Genomic DNA, 25,391 nt, shown 5'->3' on the forward strand with positions numbered 1-25,391 from the left:
AAAACCATTCCATTAGACTAACACACCTAAGGATGAGCTAGGAAGTTTGGGCTGTTTTATAGACTGTGACTGTTTTGTAGGAATTGTGACAAGTAGAACCTGTGCCTGAATTTACAGGATTCCTCCTTCCATGACTCGTTGGCTATTTATTTATAAAGAGCCACGAAAGGTCAGTCCCATTTTCCAACCCTGACTGTTAATCCTTTTGGTGGGATCTGACCAAACCAAGAGTGACTAGAGGACTAGGGAAGGCCAAGATTGGATTCCCAATTTCTCCCTAGTGGCAATTTTCACCCTAATATCCTCTCTCCCTGAAACTACGGTTTCCTAGAATGCAGATTTACTACCCACGGCTCCCCCCACCCACTTGCTGCCTAGACATATTCTAGTAAAGCATTTTATTTCAATGCTCAGGAAACCAAGAAGAAAAACATTAAGTAAGCAAAGCTTGATTTAAACCACTTCAAAAGTGGTCAAATTGAATTCTTTCTCTCTGTACCCACCACTCTTCCACTTCATAGCAGTAATCTAACCACAGGGTTAATGTTTGAGAGTTCTGAGGAGCAAACATCTCACCATATGGTCCCCATTCTCTGAAAGAAACATCAGTCCTAAGAAAACATTCCAGTATCACAAATCCTCACGACCATTCCAAGGCCAACCTCAGAACACTAGAATACCACAATTCCTTGACCAATCTCTGCTTACTGCCTTTGGTTTCGTCTGACTCAAATCTAAAGAGCTAGGAACACTGCAACTCTACTGCTCTATGCTATCTTCCTTCCATCCTTGCGTCAAAACATGAGGCCTTGACATACACACACGAAAACAACAAACAGAAGGGAAAGCATTTAAAATTAAAATGAGGACAGAGAAGATGAAAAGAATATCCATTGGGTTAGGCAAAATTTCCTATGATATCAAGAATTATGAGAAACCGTCAAAATGAAGGAAAAGAAAAAAAAAGACCACCTCTATACTAACCTGGGGAAAGAGAGAATACGTTGAGTTGTCAATGGTGAATGAGTATAAAAATTCCCCATCGTACCACATGCTCTTCCCCATGGGGGAATTCATTTTAGTCATAGCAAAGAGATGGGCGGGGTCACAGCAGTCTTCCATTTGTTTCCTAGGAGAGAAAAACAGAGAGAAAAAAGAACAGCAGGTTAAGTGAGCAGCAGATTCATTCACTTGTCATTCCCACAGAGACGTGCAGCCTCGCCTCAGTGCCAACTCACAGAGGCATCAGCGTCTCCACGGTGATTAGACTACTATTAATTCACTCTGCCAGCCATTGAAAGGCATGACTGGAATATTTCACCATTAAAAAAAAATTTAAAAAAAGTTGAAGAAAAAAACATCCACTCTCAGGTGCAGCTGAAATATGCCTCAAGGCATAAATAATCATACAGATGTATTGATTGATTCCAACAGCCAGGTCCAGAAGACTTGGGGAGCTAACTTTGTTGAACGTTGAGCTATTCAGCTGCAGCAGGAGCTCGCCTGTATCTTGCTTTAATGGTCTGGTGGTCAAATTCAGTGAGGGGGTTTTTCAGGACTTGCTCAGGCCACATGGGCAGAAGAGCTGCCTGCTCAGAACCTCTCCCTGTCTCCACCCTGAAGGAATGCTCTGTAAGGAATCAACGGCCACATACCTGTCATGCACCAGGTGCCTTCACAGATATTTTTCACTTAATTTTCATGGTAACCCTGGACCTGGACCATGTGAATGTTGTTTTTTTTCAATAATTTATCTTGGGTCATATAACCAGTAAAGAGGTAGGACATAGCTTCATTCCCAGGTCTTTTTACTTCAACCAGGCTATAGCTCTCATCTCCAGACCAAGCTGAACTTGCCATTTAGCACAAAGTGCTACAGGATATTCAGAAGAAAATTTCTGTCACAGACATATAATAACCTCTAACTTTGTCTAATACCTGACAGCTTACAAGTCACTTGCACGTTTGTTTATTTGTTTCTTCTTTGCATCCTCAAAAAAAAAAAAAAAAACAACAACTAAGAATACAGGGATAAGAGACTGGCTCAAGTTCATTAGGTTAATAAATCTTTTCTTACTTATTGATCAAATATGTACTAGATGATGTGGTCTCAAGTTCACATTTCTTCTTCCATTATCACCATGCTCAGGGCAATCATTCTTTGAGTGGGTGAAACTAAATACTCAATAAAAAATGGAAAATATCACATGCATAAACATATTTTTTAATCCAAAAGTTACAGCAAATTCATAATACAGGTTTTTCTATTATAAATTTCCCAATTCTTTCTCACCCAGAATGCCTCCCCATCTCTGTTATGCTCATCTCTGGAGGGTAGCCGATATGGAGCACAATGTGAAAATCTGCAGGCTTGTTCCTCATGCCTGAAAGGTGCCCAATCTAGCTCAGCAGCCTCACTGGCAGTAACAGCTGCATCAAAATCCACATTAGTGCTAGTACTACCAGCAGCCATCACAGTCATAGTATAAGAAGGAAGAATGACTTTTAGTTTTGCCTACTACTGTGCCAGGTTCTGGGGATATAAAAAAAATCAGACCTGCCTTCAGAGAACATGATTAGGAAGCGGGCAACCAAGGTTAGGCTATAAAAGCAAAAATAAACAAATGGGACTACATCAAACCCAAAAGCTTCTGCATAGGAAAGGAAATAATCAACAACATTAAAAGCAAGCTACAGAATGAGGAAAATATTTATAAAGCACATATCTAACACAGGATTAAAATTTCAAATTGAATATTATTCAGCCATGAAGAAGAATGGAATTATGTCATTTGCTGGTAAATGAATGGAACTGGTGGCTATTATGCTAAGTGAAAAAAGCCAATCCCAAAAACCCAAAGGCTGAATGTTCCCACTGATGTGCAGATGCTAATATACAATAAGGGATGGGAGGAAAGAATAAAAGTTTATTGGATTAAACAAAGGGAATGAAGGGAAAGGAGGGGAAATGGGAGTAGAAAAGATTATAGAATTAAATGGCATAACTTTCCTATGTTCGTATATGAATACACAACAAGTGTAACTCCACATCAAAATACACTCTACTGTCATGCATAACTAAAAAGAACAAATTAAAAATTACCAAAAAAATTTATAAAGACCTCTTAAAATTGAGGAAAATCCATAATTCAATTTAAAAATGGGCAAAGGTCTGAATAGATATTTCTCCAAAGAAGACATAAAATGGCTAATATATTTCATGAAGGTGCTTAATATGATTTAGCATCAGGAAAATACAAAATAAAACCACTGAGCTATTTCAAGGATAGTTATCACCAAAAAGCAAGAGATAGCACGTTAGAGAAAGTATAGAGAAAAGGGAACTCTTGTACACTGTCAGGGGACATGTGGACCACTATAGCCATTAAGGAAACCAGTATGGAAGTTTCTTAAGTAATTAAAAATAGACCTACAAATGACACAGCAATCCCTCTTGTGGGAATACACTCAAAGGAGATGAAATCACCACCTCACCTAGATATCCTACATTTGCTGCAGCATTGTTCCCAATAGCTGAGATACAGAAACAACCCAAATATCTGTCAATAGATGAATGAATAAAGAAATTGGAATATAATTTAGCCTTTAAAAAAGAAAGAGAACTTGCAATGTGCCACATGGGTGGACCTTGAGGATATTGTGTTAAGTAAAATAAGCCAAACACAGACAAATGTTGCATGACCTCATGTATATGTGGAGTCTGGGTGGAAGGAATGAATCAGTGATTATTATCGGGAGATAATTAGAGATTTTAATGAGTTGGAGAGAAAGGGAAAAATTGGGGAAATGTAGCTCAAAGAATAAAAAAATAGCAGATGTGGCCAGGTGCGGTGGCGCACACCTGTAATCCCAGGATCTCGATTTCAAAGCCAGCCTCAGCAACAATGAAGCCCTAAGCAACTCAGTGAGACCCTGTCTCTAAATAAAATACAAAATAGGACTGGGGATGTGGTTCAGTGGCCGAGTGCCCCCAGATTCAATCCCTGGTACCTAACCACGCCCCCCCCCAAAATAGCAGATGAACAAGTTTAGAGATCTAACATACAATATGAGGACTACAGTATCAAAATTATAATGTGTTAGGATTTTTCTTATGTAGATTTTAACTGCTCTTGTTACAAAAAAAAAGTAACTACGGAATGACACTAACTTGCTTCATTATGGTAACTGCTTTACTTTATCTATCCCATAATATCATGTGGTAAACCTCAAACATACGCAATAACATTTATTTATTTAAAAAGAGGAAAAGTGACCAACAGGCAAGGTACGACTCATGTGTTCAAGAAGGCTCAGTGGAGATGAGGGCTTATTTGTGGTTGCTGGAAAGAGGATGTTAAGCCTAAGTTCCAGGAAGTTTCCTCTGAGATTTGCAGTCTGGGAGGAACTGGCAGGATGATGGAGGAGGCAAGTTACTTCAGACAGGAAAGCTGCTGCAGAGGCATGAGAAAATAAGATGCAATCCCAATAAAATCATCAGAGAAAGCATCAGAGAAATCATCTAAAGAATTGTTGAGGTGAATAATACACATCACCCACCACCCAATTGTTTGGAGGAAAAAATATACCAGCTTTGAGAAATTTGGGGGCAAATTTGGTTCCCACTCTCTTTCTCATGTTTTGTGCTGATGGTACATAATACCTACTTCTATTTTGTGGCAGACAAAAACCACGGGGTCAAAAAAGCAAAAGGAATTTTATTCAAGTTTCAACTTTTAATTAATGATTGAGAAGTTGGAGAATGAATCAAGTAGGGGAATTAGAACCTAAGTGCCTTTTATTACATGAATTCCAGCTTCTTCAGTGGTCGAGTCTACTTAAGCTTTGTTGTACCAGGAGGATGAACACTTCTGAAGCCTGAGAACCACTTGCCAAAATCCCACTAGGTCTCATTCCTCCTAATGGAAGCCATGCAGTTCAATTAAGCCATGAGGCCCTCATCTGCTTATTGGGCACATAGACCAGTAAGACCCAAGATTTTGGAGAAACTCAATAGGTAAATAAGGGTAAGACTACAACCCTTTGGTTTGTATTGCCTAGCATCAGAGTGGGCCTTGCCAATGCCACATTCAGCATTTGGTCTCCAGACAGGAAGAAGTTTGGCAGGCTACAATTCCAATGACTGACATTTTTGGGCTTCTTCCAAGGAATGATTGAGTTTGAGATAGCAGGGGAGAATCAGAGTTCTACCTTGTTCTCAGTATTTGACCGGAATCTGCTGCTACACTTCAGTTTTATACTGTTTTTGGAAGGCTGAATAGTCAAGTAGACAAACATCCAAACCCATATCACTTATGGCATTCCTGAATGTGCATGCAACAGATGATCATGTGAGCACGTGCACTGCTGTCTCATCTAAACGCGGTATGGATGTGAGCAGCCCAAACAGGGAGCATCATTAGAATCTACTGTTTGTGATGGAATATGTAATTTAAAATCCCAATAAGCAGTCTAGAAGGAAACAGACTGAAAATTTCTTCATGTGTTTTACATATTGAAATTCTATCAGTCAAGTGATGTAGAAATGCATATGTAACACTGCAAGAAGAAAGTGCTATGGTAACTTTATTAGGAAAGCTGTTCATTTTATGTACAAAAAATTACAAAAAAATTATTGACTATGTAGGACTATAGGTATCTGGGGGGAAAAAAGAAATACTAAGAGTGTATTTGGAAGGTAACCTCAAGAAAAATACTAAATCATCATTCTGCCACCAAATATCTACAAAATTGTAAATGATAACATGAAAAACAGTTGAGATTACATGAAAACTTAAATCTTTGTAGAATCATTTGATATACCAGCATTCAAATCATTAAACTTTAAGAGCCATATTTAATTTTCAGTTAATTTAACTTTAATTAGAAAAGAGTTAGTGAGGGAGAAAGTCCTAGGTGGGAATTCTTCATATCTTTTTATGAAGACTTACAGTTAAATGTCAAATTTGCTCCCCAAATGTCATTCAAGAAATAAAAACTTGAAAAGCAATATCAACCTTTTTAAAAATATTTTTTATATGTTGATGTTTATATGTTGTATTTTATATATTTATATGTGGTGCTGAGAATTGAACCTAGTGCCTCACACTTGCTAGGCATATGCTCTACCACTGAGCCAAAACCCCAGCCTGAATATCCACCTATGAATATTGATCTTTGATTTTGATGGATAATCATCTGTGATTGGTCATAATAGAGAATGTCTCATATTTCTCTCCCCTGATTTACTCTTGTCTCTGGCACTGTTACGGTTTGGATGTGAGGTATCCCCCAAAAGCTCATGTGTGAGACAATGCAAGACAGTTCAGAGGAGAAATGATTGCATTATAAGAGTCTTAACCAAATCAGTGAATTAATCCCCAGATAGGGATTAACTGAATGGTAATTAAAGTGGTAGGGTGTGGCTGGAGGAAGTGGGATGTGGGGTGTGGCTTTGGGGCATATATTTGTATCTGGCAAGTGGAGATCTCTCTGCTTTCTGATATTATGTGAGCTGCTTTTCCCCTCTGCCACACTTTTCCGCCATGATGTTCTGCCCTCCCTTGAGCCCCAAAGAATGAAGCTGGTCTTCTATGGACTGAGACTTCTGAAACTGTGAGCCCTCAAATACACTTTTCCTCCTCTACAATTGTGCTGGTTAGATCATTTAGTCACAGTAGAAAAAAAAAAAAAAAGCTGACTAAAACAGGTACCAAGCTCTACTTCAACACTATTTAATTTATAGTCTTGTTATTGTTTGTCTTCTTGGTTTAGTCAACTTTTTTCAGTGCTGTGACCACAAAACCTGACAAGAACAATATAGAAGAGAATAAGTTTATTTAGGGCTCACAGTTTCAGAGGTCTCAGTTCACAGACAGCCAACTCCATTGCTCTGTGCCAGAGATGAGACAGAACATTATGGCAGGAGGGTGTAGTTGAGGAATATGGTAAACAAGAAGCAGAGAAGGAGTTCCACTTGCAGGAAAAATATAGAAACCCCAAAGGCAAGCCCCCCCACACACACACCCCCACCCCCGTGATCAACCTCCCCCAGCTATACCCTACCTGCCTATAGTTACCACCCAGTTAATCCATATCAGTGGATTAGTTAAGGCTCTCATAACCCAATCATTTCACCACTGAACATTTTTGCATTGTCTCTCATAAGAGCTTTTGGGGGACACCTTATATGTAAAGCAGGACACTCCCCAAGTTCCTGACCACAAACTCCATGAGGGAAAGGATATTTATCTTTTGTTCACTGTCTCCCTATCTCTTGTGAAGCAATGCATCCACTGAAAAGGGGCTGAATAAATACTGACTGGATAAAAGTAGCTAACAAATGGGGACAAAAAAGACAATATTGGCAAAACAAGATGACTCAGTGCACAATTTGGTCTTGCCAATCAAAATTCAAGTTTAAGTAAATTCCTTTTCATTTTTGTCTATGGAAACTAAAACCTAACAGTGGCAAAATAATTACTATAGACTGACAAACATTTTCAGTGGTCGAAGAGCCAGGACTTTTGAGATTTATTGAGTAGTGGATAGGGGGTTATACTGTGCACTAAACCTCAGACCAGTTAAAACACACACATGCCTCTAGGATTGCAGAGAGGTAGCTGGGACCACAGGAACAATCCACCAGCTGATAAGATTATTTTTCCTTCTCTAGGATGTCAGACTGCAAATTTGACTTTTAAAATGTCTGATAAGGTTTCAAATTTAATCCTCTCTTCTTAAGTTTTTTTCTATTCTAGTGATATTTGACTTTAGTCAATTATTGATTTTAATGTTTGGTTTTTGGCCAAAACATGTATAAGTGCATTTCTTCAGATAGCTAAAGCAATAGTCTTTATTATAAACTGTCCTGAGCTGAGTTTCTAAAATTGCTTTTAAAACTATTATATGTTAACCCCTTGGGTTAATGTCCCAGAGCCTCAAATTATTCCCAAAAGTGCTCAAAGTCTCTCCATCAGAGGAAAGCTTTGTAGTCAGGATAAAATGTAGACAGTACTCAATGTATTATACGGTCTCACTTAAGTATTTCATTTCGTTCTCCTTCTTAATTTTTGGAGACTACCCATCCAACTCTTCTTGTCTCACACAATTCTAGTTTGTAACTCTTTTCTGGGCATAATTATTGATAGATCTCCCTCTGTTCCCAAACATGCCCCTATTTAAATGATAAATTATATATTCACCCTATTAAGAGTAGAAGCTGAAGAGATGACACCCAATAAAAGAAGTCTTTAAGTGGAGAATATGGGGAACTACAGGGAAATCGGAAAAGTTTATTCTAAAGAGCTACATGAATGATTTCAGAGAGATTATGGAAAATAGTGTTCAGGTGGTCATAAAGCTATCTTCCCCTGATTCAATGAAATCTTTGTCTAAAAATCATCAATTTTTAAGCAAATTTAACAGTCAAGACTCAGGGTTGGGGGTGCAGCTCAGTGGCAGGGCACTTGCCCAGCATGATGCCCTGGCTTCAGTCCCCAGTACTACAAAAATGAAAATAAATATAAGTCAAGAGTCACTGTTGAATTCCAAGATGGCAGGGCAGAGGGAGACAGCATCCTGTGTCATTCTGTGACCCAGATCTCACCTACTCGGAATGCTTCATCTCAGAGAGTGTTAAGAGGACCCCTATACAGCTGATTTCCACAGAAGTCACCAGCACTGTGACCCCCATGCAGGGCTCAGAACCTTAACATTCAAGTAGGACTCTGGACCCCTGGCTCCTAAAAACCAAAGCCTGCACGGCTCTCAAGTGGCTTAGCAGAACCACCTATCAGCACCTCTGCAGAACTGCACTCCACTCCCATGCAGGTCACTTGGCTACTACCTACCCACAGTACAACACCATGGCCCAGCTTCTCCCACCTCACCAGACACCCTGGCGCTGGAAGCAGACCGACTCCATCCTGAATAACCTCTCTTGCCATATTTGGTGAGGGCAGCTCTCAGATCAGATCTCCATCTGGCCAGGTACCAGGTATCCAACTCCCCACTCCCAACAGTGATAACTCAGCACAGCGACCACTCAACACACAAACAACTCCCAGTTGGGCAGGTGTGCAGTGTGACCAGGGTGCCGCCCACCTGGTGTGAGCCTGGGTATGAGAAGCCCCACAGGTGGGAATTGCTAAGTGAAAGGGGATAGGACTAAAGTTTGGAGCCTAACAGAGAGAACCAGGAGCTGGGAAATCTCCAGGCAAGAGAGGGAAAAAATACCAGGCGCTCAAGTCAGATGAGTGGTCCCAAAAAGAGACCCATGAGGTGCAGTCTCCCTGCAGGGACTGGTGGGTGGCATTCCCCACTTCCAGACGCTCTACACCAGGACCAGTCTTCCCACCCTGGTTACCTACACCATCCTGAGGGCAGAGACACCAGCTTAAAACAGACAACCCCACCTGTTGGATGAGAAGAGAAACAGAAAAGATACGGATCTCTAAAACTAGCAACAACCCTGGTTTCTTCTTTTGAGTATTTTTTTTCTCTTTCTCTTCTATCCCTCTATCCTCCTGCCCTCACATCCCCAACATATGTGAAACCAAGAACTTTGCATGAAATAGGATTTTGAGGACTGAGTTATCTGAATAATATAATATAGAGGTGTTGTATATGCCCTTTCTTTTTCTCTTTTTTCTTCTTTCTTCTTCTTTCCCCCTCCAAATTTTACTATTTTAACATCCTGTATTTTTCTAAATACATGTGTGTTTGTTTTATGTACTCTACTGTCTTCCCACATACATGTCTACCCTAAATTACTTCCTGACTATTCTCTTGCTACTAACCCTCTTCATTAGATTTTTCTTTCACATTTCCTAAGATATGTTAACTCTGTACCCTCACGTCTTTCCCCCTTAACATATTGTCCTATGCCCCAGCATGATGCCCTGGTTCATTGTCTACCATCAGAGACTGTAAACCTTTATACGAAACTCTATTTTAGATAATAATTGAATACAACATTTCTGTACATTGAGACTAAACTGTAAATTTCTTAATAAATTGTTCATGGGTGATATATTGTTGATTTTGGGATCTGTAAATATTGTCCTTCCCCACAAAGGAGGAATCTTAGAACCCTAACAAGAGCACCATAAACCTATAGGGTAAAAACAATAATACCCGAGACCCACATAACTGGAAAGAAACACAAACAACATGAAAAGACAAGGGAAGAAAGTACCACAAACAAATCAAGACACCACATCATTAGAATCACTGGCAGCCACTGCAGAAAAAAAATGACAGAGAAAGAGTTAAGGATATACCCGGTTAAAATGTTCTGTGAACTCAAGAAAGATATAAGAGAGCAAATACAAGCAGTGAAAGATCACTTCGACAAGGAGCTACATAAAAAATCCAAGAAGCAAAATATCACCTCAACAGAGAGATAGAGGTTCTAAAAAAATACCAAACAGAAATCCTTGAAATGAAAGCAACAATAAATCAAATTAAAAGCTCAAATGAAAGCATCACCAACAGAGTAGACCACTTGGAAGACAGGACATCAGACAATGAAGATAAAATATATAATCTTGAAAAGAACATAGACCACATAATGATAATGGTAAGAAACCATGAGCAGACCATTCAAGAAATATGGGATAGCATAAAAAGACCAAATTTAAGAGTTCATGGGATAAAAAAAGGCATAGAGTCCAAACCAAAGAAATGAACAATCCATTCAATGAAATAATATCAAAAAAAACTTTCCAAACTTGAAGAATGAATTGGAAATTCAGATTCAAGAAGCCTACAGGATGCCAAATGTGCAAAATCACAACAGATCCACATCAAGGCACATTATAATGAAAATGCCCAATATAAAGAATAAGGAGAAAATTTTAAAATCCATGAGAGAAAGGAATCAGATTACATATAGGGGAAAACCAATTAGGATAACAGCTGATTTTTCAACATAGACTCTGAAAGCTAGAAGATCATAAAACAACATACATCAAGCTCTGAAAGAAAATGGGTGCCAACCAAGATTCTTGTAAAATTAAGCTTTAGATTTGAAGATGAAATAAAAACCTTCCATGATAAACAAAAGTTAAAAGAATTTGTAGTTAGAAAACCAGCACTACAAAACATCCTTGGAAAAATATTCCATGAAGAGGAAATGAAAAACAACAATGAAAATCAGCAGAGGAAGGTAGTGCCCTAAAGGAAAAACTAATCAAAGAAGAAAATCAAGTCAAGTTAATTAACAAAAATAAGCAAATATGGCTGGAAATACAAACCATATCTCAATAGTAACCCTGAATGTTAATGGCTTAAACTCACCAATCAAAAGACATAGGCTAGCAGACCGGATTAAAAGAAAAAAAAACTAACAATATGCTGTCTACAGGAGACTCATCTGATAGGAAAAGACATACTCAGACTGAAGATGAAAGGTTGGTAAAATCGTACCACTCACATGGACTGCAGAAGCAAGCAGGGGTTTCCATCCTTGTATCAGATAAAGTAGACTTCAAGCCAAAGTTAATAAAAAGGGATAAAAATAGACATTACACACTTCTCAAGGGAACAATACACCAACAAGACATAAAAAGTATAAATATATATGCCCCAAATAATGGTGCAGCTATGTTCATCAAATTCTTCTCAAGTTCAAGAGTCAAATTGACCACAACACAATAATCTTGGGTGACTATAACACACCTCTCTCACCACTGGATAGATCTTCCAAACAAAAGCTGAATAAAATAACTATAGAACTCAATAATACAATCAATAACTTAGACTTAACTGACATATATAGAATATTTCAACCTGCATCAAGCAGATACACTTTCCTCAGCAGCACATGAATCCTTCTCTAAAACAGACCATATACTATGCCACAAAGCAACTCTTAGCAAATACAAAAAAAGTAGAGGTACTACCATGCATTTTATCATACCATAATGGAATGAAATTGGAAATCAACAACAAAATAAAAAATAAAAATTTCTCCATCACCTGGAGACTAAACAATATGCTATTGAACCAACAATGGGTTACAGAAGACATCAAGGAGATATTAAAAAATTCTTAGAGGTAAAGGAGAACACAGAAACAACATATTGAAATCTTTGGGACACTATGAAAGCAGTACTAAGAGGAAAAATCATTGCATGGATTTCATTCCTTAAAAGAAGAAAAAGTCAACAAACATCTCAAAGCCATAGAAAAAAAGAAGAACAAATCAGCAACAAAAGCAATAGTAGGCAAGAAATAATTAAAATTAGAGCTGAAATCAATGAAATCGAAACAAAAGAAATAATTGAAAAAATTTACAAAACTAAAAGCTGGTTCTTTGAAAAAATAAATAAAAATTGACAGACCCTTAGCCTGAAGAGAAGGAGAGAGAGAACTCAAATTACCAGCATATGTGATGAAAAGGGTAATATCACAACAGACACTACAGAAATACAGAGGATAATTAGAATTATTTTTGAAAACTTATACTTCAATAAAATAAAAGACAGTGAAGGCATTGACAAATTTCTTAAGTCATATGATTTGCCCAGATTGAGTCAGGAAGATATACACAATTTAAACAGACCAATATCAAGTGATGAAATAGAAGACGCCATCAGAAGCTTACCAACCAAGAAAACTCCAGGAACAGATGGATACACAGCTGAGTTCTACAAGACCTTTAAAGAAAAACTAATACCAGTACTCTACAATTTATTTCAGGAAATAGAAAAAAAGGCAGCACTTCCAATCTCATTCTATGAGGCAAATATCACCCTGATCCCAAAACCAGGCAAAGATACATCAAAGAAAGAAAACTTCAGACCTATATTTCTAATAAACATATATGAAAAAATTCTCAATAAAATTCTGGCAAATTTTATACAAATCATATACAAAAACATCAAAAAGATTGTGCACCATGATCAAGTGGGATTCATCCCAGGGATGCAAGGTTGGTTCAACATACGGAAATCAGTAAATATAATTCATCACACCAATAGACTCAGAGATAAGAATCATGGGATCATCTCAATAGATGCAGAAAAAGCATTTGGAAAAATATAGCACCTTTATATGTTTAAAACATTAGAAAAACTAGGGATAACAGGAGCATATCTCAACATTGTAAAGGCTGTCTATGCTAAGCCTTGGGCCAACATCATTCTAAATGGAGAAAACTTGAAGGTATTCCCTCTAAAAACTGGAACAAGACAGGGATGCCCTCTTTCATCACTTCTATTCAACACAGTTCTTGAAATACTGGCCAGAGCAATTAAACAATCAAAAGAAATTAAAGGGATATGTATAGGAAAAGAAGAACTTAAATTAGCACTATTTGCTGATATGTGTCTATACCTAGAAGACCCAAAAAGCTCCACCAGAAACTTCTAGAACTAGTAAATGAATTCAGCAAAGTAGTAGGATATAAAATCAACACCCATAAATCAAAGGCATTTCTGTATATCAGTGACAAAGACTCTGAGAAGAAAATGAGGAAAACTGCCCCATTTACAATAACCTCAAAAAGTATATATACTTGGGAATCAACAAAAGAGGTGAAATATCTATACAATAACTTCAGAACCCTAAAGAGAGAAATCAAAGAAGACCTTAGAAGATGGAAAGATCTATCTTTGATAGGTAGAATTAATATTATCAAAATGACCATACTACCAAAAGCACTATACAGGTTAAATGCAATTCCGATCAAAATCCCAATGGCATTCTTCATAGAAATAGAAAAAGCAATCATAAAATTCATCTGGAAAAATAAGAGACCCAGAGTAGCTAAAGCAATCCTTAGCAGGAAGAGTGAAGCAGGTGGTATCACTATACCCGATCTTAAACTATATTACAGAGCAATAGTAACAAAAACAGCATGGTATTGGCACAAAAACAGACTGGTAGACCAATGGTACAGAATAGAGGATGCAGAGACTAACCCAAAAAAATTATAGTTATCGTATATTAGACAAAAGTGCCAAAAACATGCATCGGAGATAGCATCTTCAACAAATGGTGCTGGGAAAACTAGAAATCCATATGCAACAAAATGAAATTGAACCCCTATCTCTCATCATGCACAAAACTCAACTCAAAGTGGATCAAGAACCTAGGAATTAAAACAGAGACTCTGCATCTAATAGAGAAAAAAGTAGGCCCTAATCTTCATCATGTGGGATTAGGCCCAAACTGCCTTAATAAGACTCCTATAGCGCAAGAATTAAAACCAAGAATCAATAAATGGGATGGAATCAAACTAAAAAGTTTCTTCTTGGCAAAGTAAACAATCTGTGAGGTGAATAGAGAGCCTACATCTTGGGAGCAAATTTTTACCCCTCACACATCAGATAGAGCACTAATATCTAGGGTATATAAAGAACTCAAAAAGCTAAACACACAAAAAAACAAATAACCCAATCAATAAATGGGCCGAGGGCATGAACAACATTTCTCAGAAGAGGATATTCAATCAATCAACAAATACATGAAAAAATGTTCATCATCTCTATCAATTAGAGAAATGCAAATCAAAACTACTCTAAGATACCATCTCACTCCAGTCAGAATGGTAGCTATTATGAAGACAAACAATAATAAGTGTTGGCCAGGATGTGGGGGAAAAGGTACACTCATACATTGCTGGTGGGACTGCAAATTGGTGCAGCCAATATGGAAAGCAGTATGGAGATTCCTTGGAAATCTGGGAATGGAACCACCATTTGACCCAGCTATCCTTCTCCTCATTCTATACCCAAAAGACTTAAAAGCAGCATACTACAGGGACACAGCCACATCAATGTTTATAGCAGCACAATTCACAAAAGCTAAACTATGGAGCCAACCCCAATGCCCTTCAGTGGATGAATGGATAAAAAAAATGTGGCATATATACACAATGGAATATTACTCAGCAATAAGAGAGAGTAAAATCATGGCATTTGCTGGTAAATTGATGGTGTTGGAGAAAATAATGCTAAGTGAAGTTAGCCAATCCCAAAAAACAAATGCCAAATGTTTTCTCTGATATAAGGAGGCTGACTCATAGTGGAGTAGGGAGCGGGGAGTATGGGAGGAATAGATTAATTCTACGTAGGGCAGAGGGGTGGGAGGGAAAGAGAGGGGCAGGGGATTAGTAAGGATGGTGGAATGTGATAGACATAATTATCCAAAGTACATGTATGAAGACACGAATTGGTGTCAACATACTTTATATACGACCAGAGATATGAAAAAATGTGCTGTATATGTGTAATAAGAATTGTAATGCATTCTTCTGTCATTTATTTTTTAAAAAATCAATTTAAAAAAAAAAAGATCCACTGTTGACTAAGGGCCCAGACCCTATGGGATCTAGAGTAAGGACTGGCAGAAGTTGTGCTGAAGAATTTCAATGAACATTATCTTCAGTCTCCCTCCTTATGCTCCTTGGTCTGTGTGGCTAGATTCTAATGTTAGCCTTAAGAATCCAGCACAGAGCAGTATCCATGGCAGGACAATGGAAGCAAGTGATAAAAGCACTCTCTCAACAAAGACAAAACCTGCTGCCCACAATATGGGCCCCACTATGGCTTGCACTTAACCCAAGATTCAAAGTACATACTCAGTAAAGTGCATGTATTTGTATTCATCTGATTTTTCAATAGAAAACAATCTCTTGAATTGTGTGGAGGAGGAATACTTTCATTGGATTATTGCTTGAAATAACTTTTTCTACAGATACAACAAAAAGCATTTTCAATGATTAATCATCTGGATAATTTGACAGAATTACAAACAACAGAGGGAAAAAAAACAGCTCTTATCTACTACTTAAGACAGCAAGTAATCTTGTATTATTGAGAAGCATGTCACTCTTCACATTGAAATGACTACACAATGAAGCGTTACAAAGAAAGTAAATTAGGGACATGTGTGATTTACAATTCCCTATAACAGGCAGAGCAAATTGAAAGGAAAAACTTTTGGAACACAAAATATCTCAAGGATGATCTTTTCCCTAATACATATTTATTTTGCAAGTTGCTTAATGAGCATACATGATTATTTGAATTAAATGACATATAAATTTTTCTAAGAAGGATTTCAATGCATACTTATTTTCTGTCTTTCTATTTATGCTTTCCAATTTGTATACTTAGGAAGATTCCACTATTACACTCTGAGAATCACCTACCTGCTCTTTTGGTGGCTGGAGATGAGTGGGCTCCTTTGCACAGCATTCATTTATTCATTTATTAAATCAATAAATATTTATTGAGCAAATCCTATGTGCCTAGTGCTGTTCTAGGCACAATGGACAGAATGCTGAATAAACCAGTGGGGAGGGGCACCCCATGCCCTCTTAAATTCTAATGAAGGTGTCAAACAAATGAGATGAATAAGTTACATGGGTGAGTTGGGAAGGGTGCAGTTTTCAAAAATATGGGCTAATTAACTCCTTACTAGACAAGTGACATTTGAGTGAAGATCAGAAGAAGACAAGGAAGTAAGCCATGTGAATATCAGAGAGGAGACTGTATAGGAGTCCAAACTCCACCTCTTCCTTCTTACGGACTGTCTGGGTCCGAGTTTAAATCATAAGATAGATTAACAGGAGAAAAGTATACAGATTTACATAATGTAAGTTTTACGTCACATGGGCTCTCTCATGAGGAAATGAAGATCCAAAGAGGTGGCAAAACATGCTTTTGTATTAGGTTGAACAAAATCAGGCTGTTTGCAAAAAGTAACTTAATTATGCACGGAGTCTACGGGAGACATAAGAATTATTTTAACAAGATCTGTTTGTACAGAACTCTCTCAGCTATGGGTCCCCATCTGAGAAGGCTTTTTGTCTCCTCACTAGGGAAGGCATCTTTCACATGGGTATTTTTTTTTATCTCCTGTTTTCAGGAAGAAAAGGGGAAGATGAGAATGTTCCCATCTTGCATCTGCTGTTTTTCAAGTGCCTTTGGCTGGAAGTAATTCTCATGTCAAAGTGGCATCGTTTGGGGTACATATTCTAGGCTCCCTTTGAAAGCCTGCCAGGCAGAGCAATGGTAAGTGCAGAAGCTGTGAGGAGCATGTCTGATGTGATCAAAGGCCACCAAGGAACCAGTGAAACGCAAGCCGAGCGAGGACAGAAAGGCTGTATGGGGAGGCTCGTGCCTGGCTGTGCACGCAGTTCTGGGTCCATGTGAGAGGAGAGTCTGCGGTCACCACCAACCTTTCATAGCATCATCCACAGACCCTCAAGAGTTAATCCAACTCCATAACCATAGAAAGACGTGTGCATTTTACTGAGGTTATAATGGATAAGGTGGGGTTACCAATGCTGCAGAAACTTCACAAAGCCCCCCAGTGAGTATCTGTCTCTCCCCTGTACACAGTTCCACTACCTCCTCTAACCAGCCCCCAATCCCATCCTCTCTCTTTCGTATCTCTCTCTGATCCAGAGCAACTTTCCTCTGTTAGACTCTTCATTCTTAGTTCCTTCATAATCATTTAACAACACACTTAGGTATGAAAAACTCCACCATACAAACTTCTTTTTTTATTATCATTATTTTTCCTCCTCCTTTGGAAAATGGAAGCATTTGAAAAAAACAAGAAAATTTTCCTGCTGTATATGTTTAATCTGTACAAATAAAATTATTTTTATTAGTCTATTAATGGCATCATGACACAACAGCTAAATGAATATAAACCAAATCTGGAGTCTGTTTTCAATGATCTGAATCTTCATGCTTGGGTTGGAGGGATGGGGGTCATAGGGACAGGGCAGGTGTATTCACCCAGAGAGAGACAGAGTTCAGCAGTCATTGTGAGAACAGCTGATAATAAGGCCCAGATGACACCATCAGCCCTCAAGTAAACCCCCGCACTCCACTGGGTTTTGGACGCTTGCCCCAGGGGCTGAAGATCCAAACTGTAGACACTGATTTCCAACTGAACTGCTTCTCAAATGTACAAGTTTACACAGCAGGGTGGGATGCAGGAGGGATGAATTATCTAATCATGGTCCATAATGCTCACGTACTACACTGGGGAAGCAAGACATTATGTACAGTCACCCCCAGGTATCCACTAGAAATTAGTTCCAGGACCCCCTGTGGATAACAAAATTGGCAGATGCTCAAGTCCCATATATTAAATAGCATCACATTTGCATATAACCTATGCACATTCTCCTAAATTCTTTAAATCACCTCTAGATTACTTATAATATATAATACAATATAAATGCTATGTAAATAGTTATTGCTATATTGTTCAGGAAATAATGACAAGAAAAAGATCTGTACATGTTTAGCACAGGCTCCATTTTTTCCTGAATATTTATGCTCCATGGTTGGGTGTATCTGTGGATAAAGAATCCATGGCTCCTTAAATATAGAACTCCACTCAGACACACTTTTTGTTTATGGTTCTAATGATGCCTGGGTCTGAGATAATTTCTGTAAAAGATGGGCGGAAGTTGGTTAAAGGCAAAGGAGAAAAAAAGAATGAAGAGAAAAATACCATATGGGTCTTCCAAGTTATACAGACTTTTCTAAGCTGGGAATCTGGAACAGCAAGCACTCAGGTGACCAGGGAGATGGGGTATTTTATTGGGTGGCTCAACCCAGCTCTATTGCCTCCTAGATACAGAATCTGACAGTAGCATTTGTCCTGAAATATTTCCAGAGCATAATTATCTCCTTTATGATTCATGGCACACACTTGTGGTATTTCCATGAGTAAGATTCAAAATTATTTTCTGAGAAAAAAAAATTTGGCTTTGCGCTATGACCCATTTTCACAGAATAGAATTCTGTATAAACACAAGTCAGGGATTCTCAATTTTCTTTACAGAATATTAACTGTGCCACCTGCTTGTCTAAAACACATGGGTCTCTCTTTACTCAGCACAGTATAGCAGCATTTCAGCTTGTCACGAACCTTTAAAGACTGTCATCCAACTCCCATTAACTCTGTAGTTAAAGGACCAGGTATTTAGGAGAAAAAAAAAGGGATGTGTTAGCTGAAATTCTCCCAGAAGGTAGAGTCTTTAATTCTTTCTCTAGATCAGATCAAATCACAAGCAAGTCAGCTATTCACACCACATAAAAGTAATTATTTTCAAACTTCCACCATAAACTCATTGATGTGAATAAAGCTATTCTCCAGTCAGGTATGTCCACTCAACTCACCGCCAACCTATTGTGAAAACAACCAGGCAGGCATTTTCATCTCACCCATCCATCATCTCTCATGGTGTTGCTATGTTCACTACATCTGTACTTAATTTTGAATTGTTTTGTGAATATTGCTGATCCCCTCCTGATAGAAGAGTGCAGAGGTATTGAGAGAGTTGACAGCAGCAGTTCAGGAGAAGTGTAGGCTTAGCAATACAAATAAAAGCAGAAAGGATTTTTTTTTTTTTACAGAAAGCATCAAGAAAATAAAAGATATTTTAAGTGTAGATGGAATGAATCATTTGACAATGAGTGAATAAAGAAACAATCCACAAGAGCAAAGGAAAATGATGGATGAAATGAATTTTTTTTTTTTAGTTTGTCAATGAGATAAGCAGAGGCTGAAAACTAGAGCCCTGATAAAGTTACTGTGGTTTACTCAGTGCTTAAACATTGACACTGCACGTATCAGAGAAAACATTCACATTTACTGCTAAAAACAAACAGCCCTCTATGAACCCAATGATAATTTAGGGTAATGGTAGGGCATCACTAACCCTAACCCTAACCCTAAAATCCCAACATCATTCCTTATAAAAATAGAAAAAGCAATCATGGAATTCATTTGGAAAAATAAGAGACCCAGAATAGCGAGAAAAGTGAAGCAGGAGGCATCACAATACCAGACCTTAAACTATACTACAAAACTATAGTAATAAAAACTACATGGTATTGGCACCAAAATAGACATGTAGACCAATGGTACAGAATAGAAGACACAGAGGCAAACCCACATAAGTACATAAGTACAGTTATCTCCTACTAGACAAAGGCACCAAAAACATACAATGGAGAAAAGATAGCTTCTTCAACAAATGGTGCCTGGAGAACTGGAAATCCATATGCAGCAAAATGAAAATAAACCCATATCTCTCACCATGCACAAAACTCAACTCAAAGTGAATCAAGGACCTAGGAATTAGTCCAAAGACCGTGTGCCTAATAGAGTAAAAAGTAAGCCTAAATCTTCATCATGTCAGATTAGACCCCGACTTCCTTAACAATACTCCTAAAGTACAAGAAATGAAATTACGAATTAATAAATGGGATGTACTCAAACTAAAAAGCTTTTTCTCAGCAAAAGAAACAATCAATGAGGTGAACAGAGAGCCTACATCTGGGAAGCAAATTTTTGCCACACACGTCAGATAAAACACGAATCTCCAGGATATATAAAGAATTCAAAAAAACTTTACACCAAAATAACAAACAACCCAATCAATAAAGGGGCTAAGGAGCCCAGCAGACACTTCTCAGAAGAAGATATACATTCAGTCAACAAATATCTGAAAAAATGTTCAACATCTCTAGTAATTAGAGAAATGAAAATCAAAACTAAGATTTCATCTCACACCATTCAGAATGGCAGTTATCAAGAATACAGACAACAATAAATGTTGGCGAGGATGTGGGGGGTGGTGAGGGAGGTATACTCACACATTGCTGATGGGACTGCAAATTGGTGCAACCAATCTGGAAAGCAGTATGGAGCTTTCTTAGAAAACTTGAAATAGCCCATTTGTTGATTGGGTTATTTGTTATCTTATTGTCTAATTTTTTGAGTTCTTTGTATACTCTGGATATTAGGGCTCTATCTGAAGTGTGAGGAGTAAAAATTTGTTCCCAGGATGTAGGCTCCCTATTTACCTCTCTTATTGTTTCTCTTGCTGAGAAAAAACTTTTTAGTTTAAGTAAGTCCCATTTGTTGATTCTTGTTATTAACTCTTGTGCTATGGGTGTCCTATTAAGGAATTTGGAGCCCGACCCCACAATATGTAGATCGGAGCCAACTTTTTCTTCTATCAGACGGAGAGTCTCTGATTTGATATCAAGCTCCTTGATCCATTTTGAGTTAACTTTTGTGCATGGCGAGAGAAAGGGATTCAATTTCATTTTGTTGCATATGGATTTCCAGTTTTCCCAACACCATTTGTTGAAGATGCTATCCTTCCTCCATTGCATGCTTTTAGCCCCTTTATCAAATATAAGATAGTTGTAACTTTGTGGATTAGTCTCTGTGTCCTCTATTCTATACCATTGGTCCACCCGCCTGTTTTGGTACCAGTACCATGCTGTTTTTGTTACTATTGCTCTGTAATATAGTTTGAAATCTGGTATTGCTATACTGCCTGATTCACACTTCCTGCTTAGAATTGCTTTTGCTATTCTGGGTCTTTTATTTTTCCATATGAATTTCATGATTGCTTTCTCTATTTCTACAAGAAACGCCATTGGGATTTTGATTGGCATTGCATTAAACCTATAGAGAACTTTTGGTAATATCGCCATTTTGATGATGTTAGTTCTGCCTATCCATGAACAGGGTATATTTTTCCATCTTCTAAGATCTTCTTCTACTTCTCTCTTTAGGGTTCTGTAGTTTTCATTGTATAAATCTTTCACCTCTTTTGTTAGGTTGATTCCCAAGTATTTTATTTTTTTGGAGGATATTGTGAATGGAGTTTTTCCTCATTTCTGTTTCAGAAGTTTTGTCGCTGATATACAGAAATGCCTTTGATTTATGCACGTTGATTTTATATCCTGCCACTTTGCTGAATTCATTTATTAGTTCTAGTAGTTTCTTTGTAGATCCTTTTGGGTCTTCTAGGTATAGAATCATGTCATCCACAAATAGTGATAATTTAAGTTCTTCTTTTCCTATTTTTATGCCTTTAATTTCTTTTGTCTGTCTAATTGCTCTGGCTAGTATTTCAAGGACTAAATTAAATAGAAGTGGTGAGAGAGGGCATCCCTGTCTTGTTCCAGATTTTAGAGGGAATGCCTTCAACTTTTGTCCATTCAGAATGATGCTAGCCTGAGGCTTAGCATAGATAGATTTTACAATGTCAAGGTAAGTTCCTGTTATCCCTAGTTTTTCTAATGTTTTGAACATAAAGGGATGCTGTACTTTGTCGAATGCTTTCTCTGTGTCTATCGAGATGATCTGAGAACAGACACTTCTCAGAGGAGGATATACAATCAATCAACAAGTACATGAAAAAATGCTCACCATCTCTAGCAGTCAGAGAAATGCAAATCAAAACCACCCTAAGATACCATCTCACTCCAGTAAGATTGGCAGCCACTATGATGTCAAACAACAACAAGTGCTGGCGAGGATGTGGAGAAAAGGGTACACTTGTACATTGCTGGTGGGACTGCAAATTGGTGCGGCCAATTTGGAAAGCAGTTTGGAGATTCCTGGGAAAGCTGGGAATGGAACCACCATTTGACCCAGCTATTGCCCTTCTCGGACTATTCCCTGAAGACCTTAAAAGAGCATGCTACAGGGATACTGCCACATCGATGTTCATAGCAGCACAATTCACAGTTGCTAGACTGTGGAACCAACCCAGATGCCCTTCAATAGATGAATGGATTAAAAAAATGTGGCATTTATACGCCATGGAATATTACGCAGCACTAAAAAATGACAAAATCATGGAATTTGCAGGGAAATGGATGGCACTAGAGCAGATTATGCTTAGTGAAGCTAGCCAATCTCTAAAAAAAAATACCAAATGTCTTCTTTGATATAATGAGAGCAACTATGAACAGAGTAGGGAGGAAGAGCAGGAAGAAAAGATTAACTTTAAACAGAGACATGAGATGAGAAAGAGAGAGAAAAGGGAAATTGCATGGAAATGAAGGGAGACCCTCATTGCTATACAAAATTACATATAAGAGGTTATGAGGGGAATGGGAAAATAAACAAGGAGAAAAATGAATTACAGTAGATGGGGTACAGAGAGAAGATGTGAGGGAAGGGGAGGGGGGATAGTAGGGGATAGAAAAGGTAGCAGAATACAACAGTTACTAATAGGGCATTATATAAAATTGTGGATGTGTAACCGACGTGATTCTGCAATCTGCATTTGGGGTAAAATTGGGGGCTCATAACCCACTTCAATCTAATGTATGAAATATGATATGTCAAGAGCTTTGTAATGTTGTGAACAACCAATAAAAAAAAAGAAAAAACAAAGAAAACTTGAAATGGAATCACCATTTGACCCATCTATCCCACTCCTCAGTCTAAACCCAAAGGACTTAAAATCAGCATACTATAGTAACACAGTCACATCAATGTTCATGGCAGCTCAATTCACAATAGCTAACTAAACTGTAGAACCAACCTAGATGCCCTTCAATAGATGAGTGGATAAAGAAACTGTGGTATATATACACAATGGAATATTATTCAGTATTAAAAGAGAATAAAATTATGGCATTTACAGGTGGAGTTGAAGAATATCATGCTAAGTGAAGTAACCAATCCCAAAAAACCAAAGGCCAAATGTTCTCTCTGATAAGTGGATACTGATCCATAACAGGGTGGGGGGAGGCATGGTAATTGGAGGAACTTTGAGTGGGCAAAGGGTACCCAGGGTAGGAAGAGTGCATGGGGGCAGGAAAGAAAATGGAATGAGATGGACATCATTACCTAGGTACACGTATGACTGCACATATGGTGTGATGTTACCCTGTGTACAGGCAGAGAAATGTAAAGTTGTGCTGCACTTATATACAATGAATCAAAATGCATTCTGCTGTCATATATACCTAAATAGATAAATTTTTAAAAAAATTCTAGGAAAAAAAATACATCCTATCAAGCAGAAAAATAATTTTGGGATAAAACTATAAAATATAGATATCAAGTAAAAAATTTTTGTTTTATTATTTATCTATCTATTTATTTATTTTGCAGGACCAGGGTTCAAACCCAGGGCCTTACTGAGTTACGTCTCACCCAACCCACTGCATTACTAAAAAACTTAAGAAGCAGATGGGGGTGTCCCTTAAGTTCAAGGCCACTGTGAATCTGCACTTTGGAGGGTTCAGGATAGTAGCACCTGCTAAGGTGGACCCTTGCCACCAGGAAACAGATCCTTCGGCTCTGGAAATGATCTTTTTTAATTTCTTCAATAACTTCTGTCCTCCCTTTCTTGCATATGTCTTTTTCTGGAATTCTTATTATCCAAACTTCTCATGGTTTTTTTTTTCCTCGTTTTTCACTTTTTAAATTTTTCCTTCCTACTTTTGGGGGAGTGATTTTCTAACATTGTTTTTAAAATTGATCCACTCATATTCTTAATCCCACTATCACATTTTTAATAACAGCTCCTTCTTTAGTTTCTGGTTTCCCATGGCTTCCTAACCTCTGGGAATGCAGTCTATTTTCTTTAGAGGGACCATAACTGTATCATTTGTTACGTATCCTCCTGATTCCTACACTGCCTATTTTCTGTCTTTTCTTCTATTGGTTTGGTCCCTGTGCTTCATACGAGAGGCCTTCTGCAACTGTCTGTTCACATTTAAGAATGAGGCTAAACAGCTGACGGTGGGCTCTTAAAACCTGAGTGGTGATGACAAATGGCTGCATTTCACCAAGGATGACCACCTCACCATTGTTGGGAGTCCACCCAGCTCCAAAGACTAACTTCCCCATCCCCCAAGACGAGCCGTCCAATGGTGAGCCCTGCTGGCTCACATGATCCTTACCCACCAATCAGACTAGCCCTGCTGGCTCACATGATCCTTACCCACCAATCAGAAAGCACCCCAGCCAACTGTCAAACCATTCAACCATTAAACTGTCATAACTGTCAAACAACCTCCAGCTCTATAAATATGCAGAGCTCTTCCTCAATAAACGGGCATTTTCTCCTACAGCAAGCCTTGATCGTTCTTTCAACCCATCTCACCATCTTAAGTGTCAGGGACCCTCAAAGGTCAGAGCCCCTTCTTGTTACTTAGACTGGTCATTTCCCCCAGAGAGGAACACACCTGAGTCCTGATAAAGTCAAGCCCAGTCCCTCACATTCTGGAAGCTGAGTGAAAAGGCAGGGACGAGATCTCCCTCTTCAATACAGGACCTCTCACCTGAGTCCTGTTCCTGGGGGATGTCTCAGGTGGTGAGTCTCTACTGCATCTCCAGGAGTTCCACAGAAGAGAAGCACAACTCCTCGCCCCTGCGTGGAAGGGGAATCCTGCCCATTCCCAACAGGTCTTCTAATTTAAGTACCATCAGCACTTGGACCTCCGAGTCTCGAGAATTCTGCAGTGTGAGCTGACTTCCTCCTGGCTGGTTTCCCTACTGCCAGTACTCAGGCTGTAGACATCTGTACTTTCCTGGTCAGATATCACTGGGCCATCCGCTTTTCATCTACTATTATCTCCTCT

The 25,391-nt window shown here is 38.3% G+C and overlaps 1 protein-coding gene across 1 annotated transcript in view; it reads right to left on the reverse strand.

Moving 5' to 3' along the window:
- Window positions 1-25,391, reverse strand: part of ST8SIA1 (ST8 alpha-N-acetyl-neuraminide alpha-2,8-sialyltransferase 1) — a gene marked incomplete at its 3' end in the record, with an annotated part of 142,793 nt that overhangs the window by 87,882 nt on the left and 29,520 nt on the right. The window contains exon 2 of the mRNA XM_081311250.1: window positions 985-1,129. Coding sequence (XP_081167376.1) covers window positions 985-1,129 — 145 coding nt within the window. The remainder of the gene's footprint in view (window positions 1-984; window positions 1,130-25,391) is intronic.

The sequence above is a fragment of the Spermophilus citellus genome (assembly GCF_964194105.1).
Source record: "Spermophilus citellus genome assembly, chromosome: 10".
Taxonomy (NCBI): domain Eukaryota; kingdom Metazoa; phylum Chordata; class Mammalia; order Rodentia; family Sciuridae; genus Spermophilus; species Spermophilus citellus.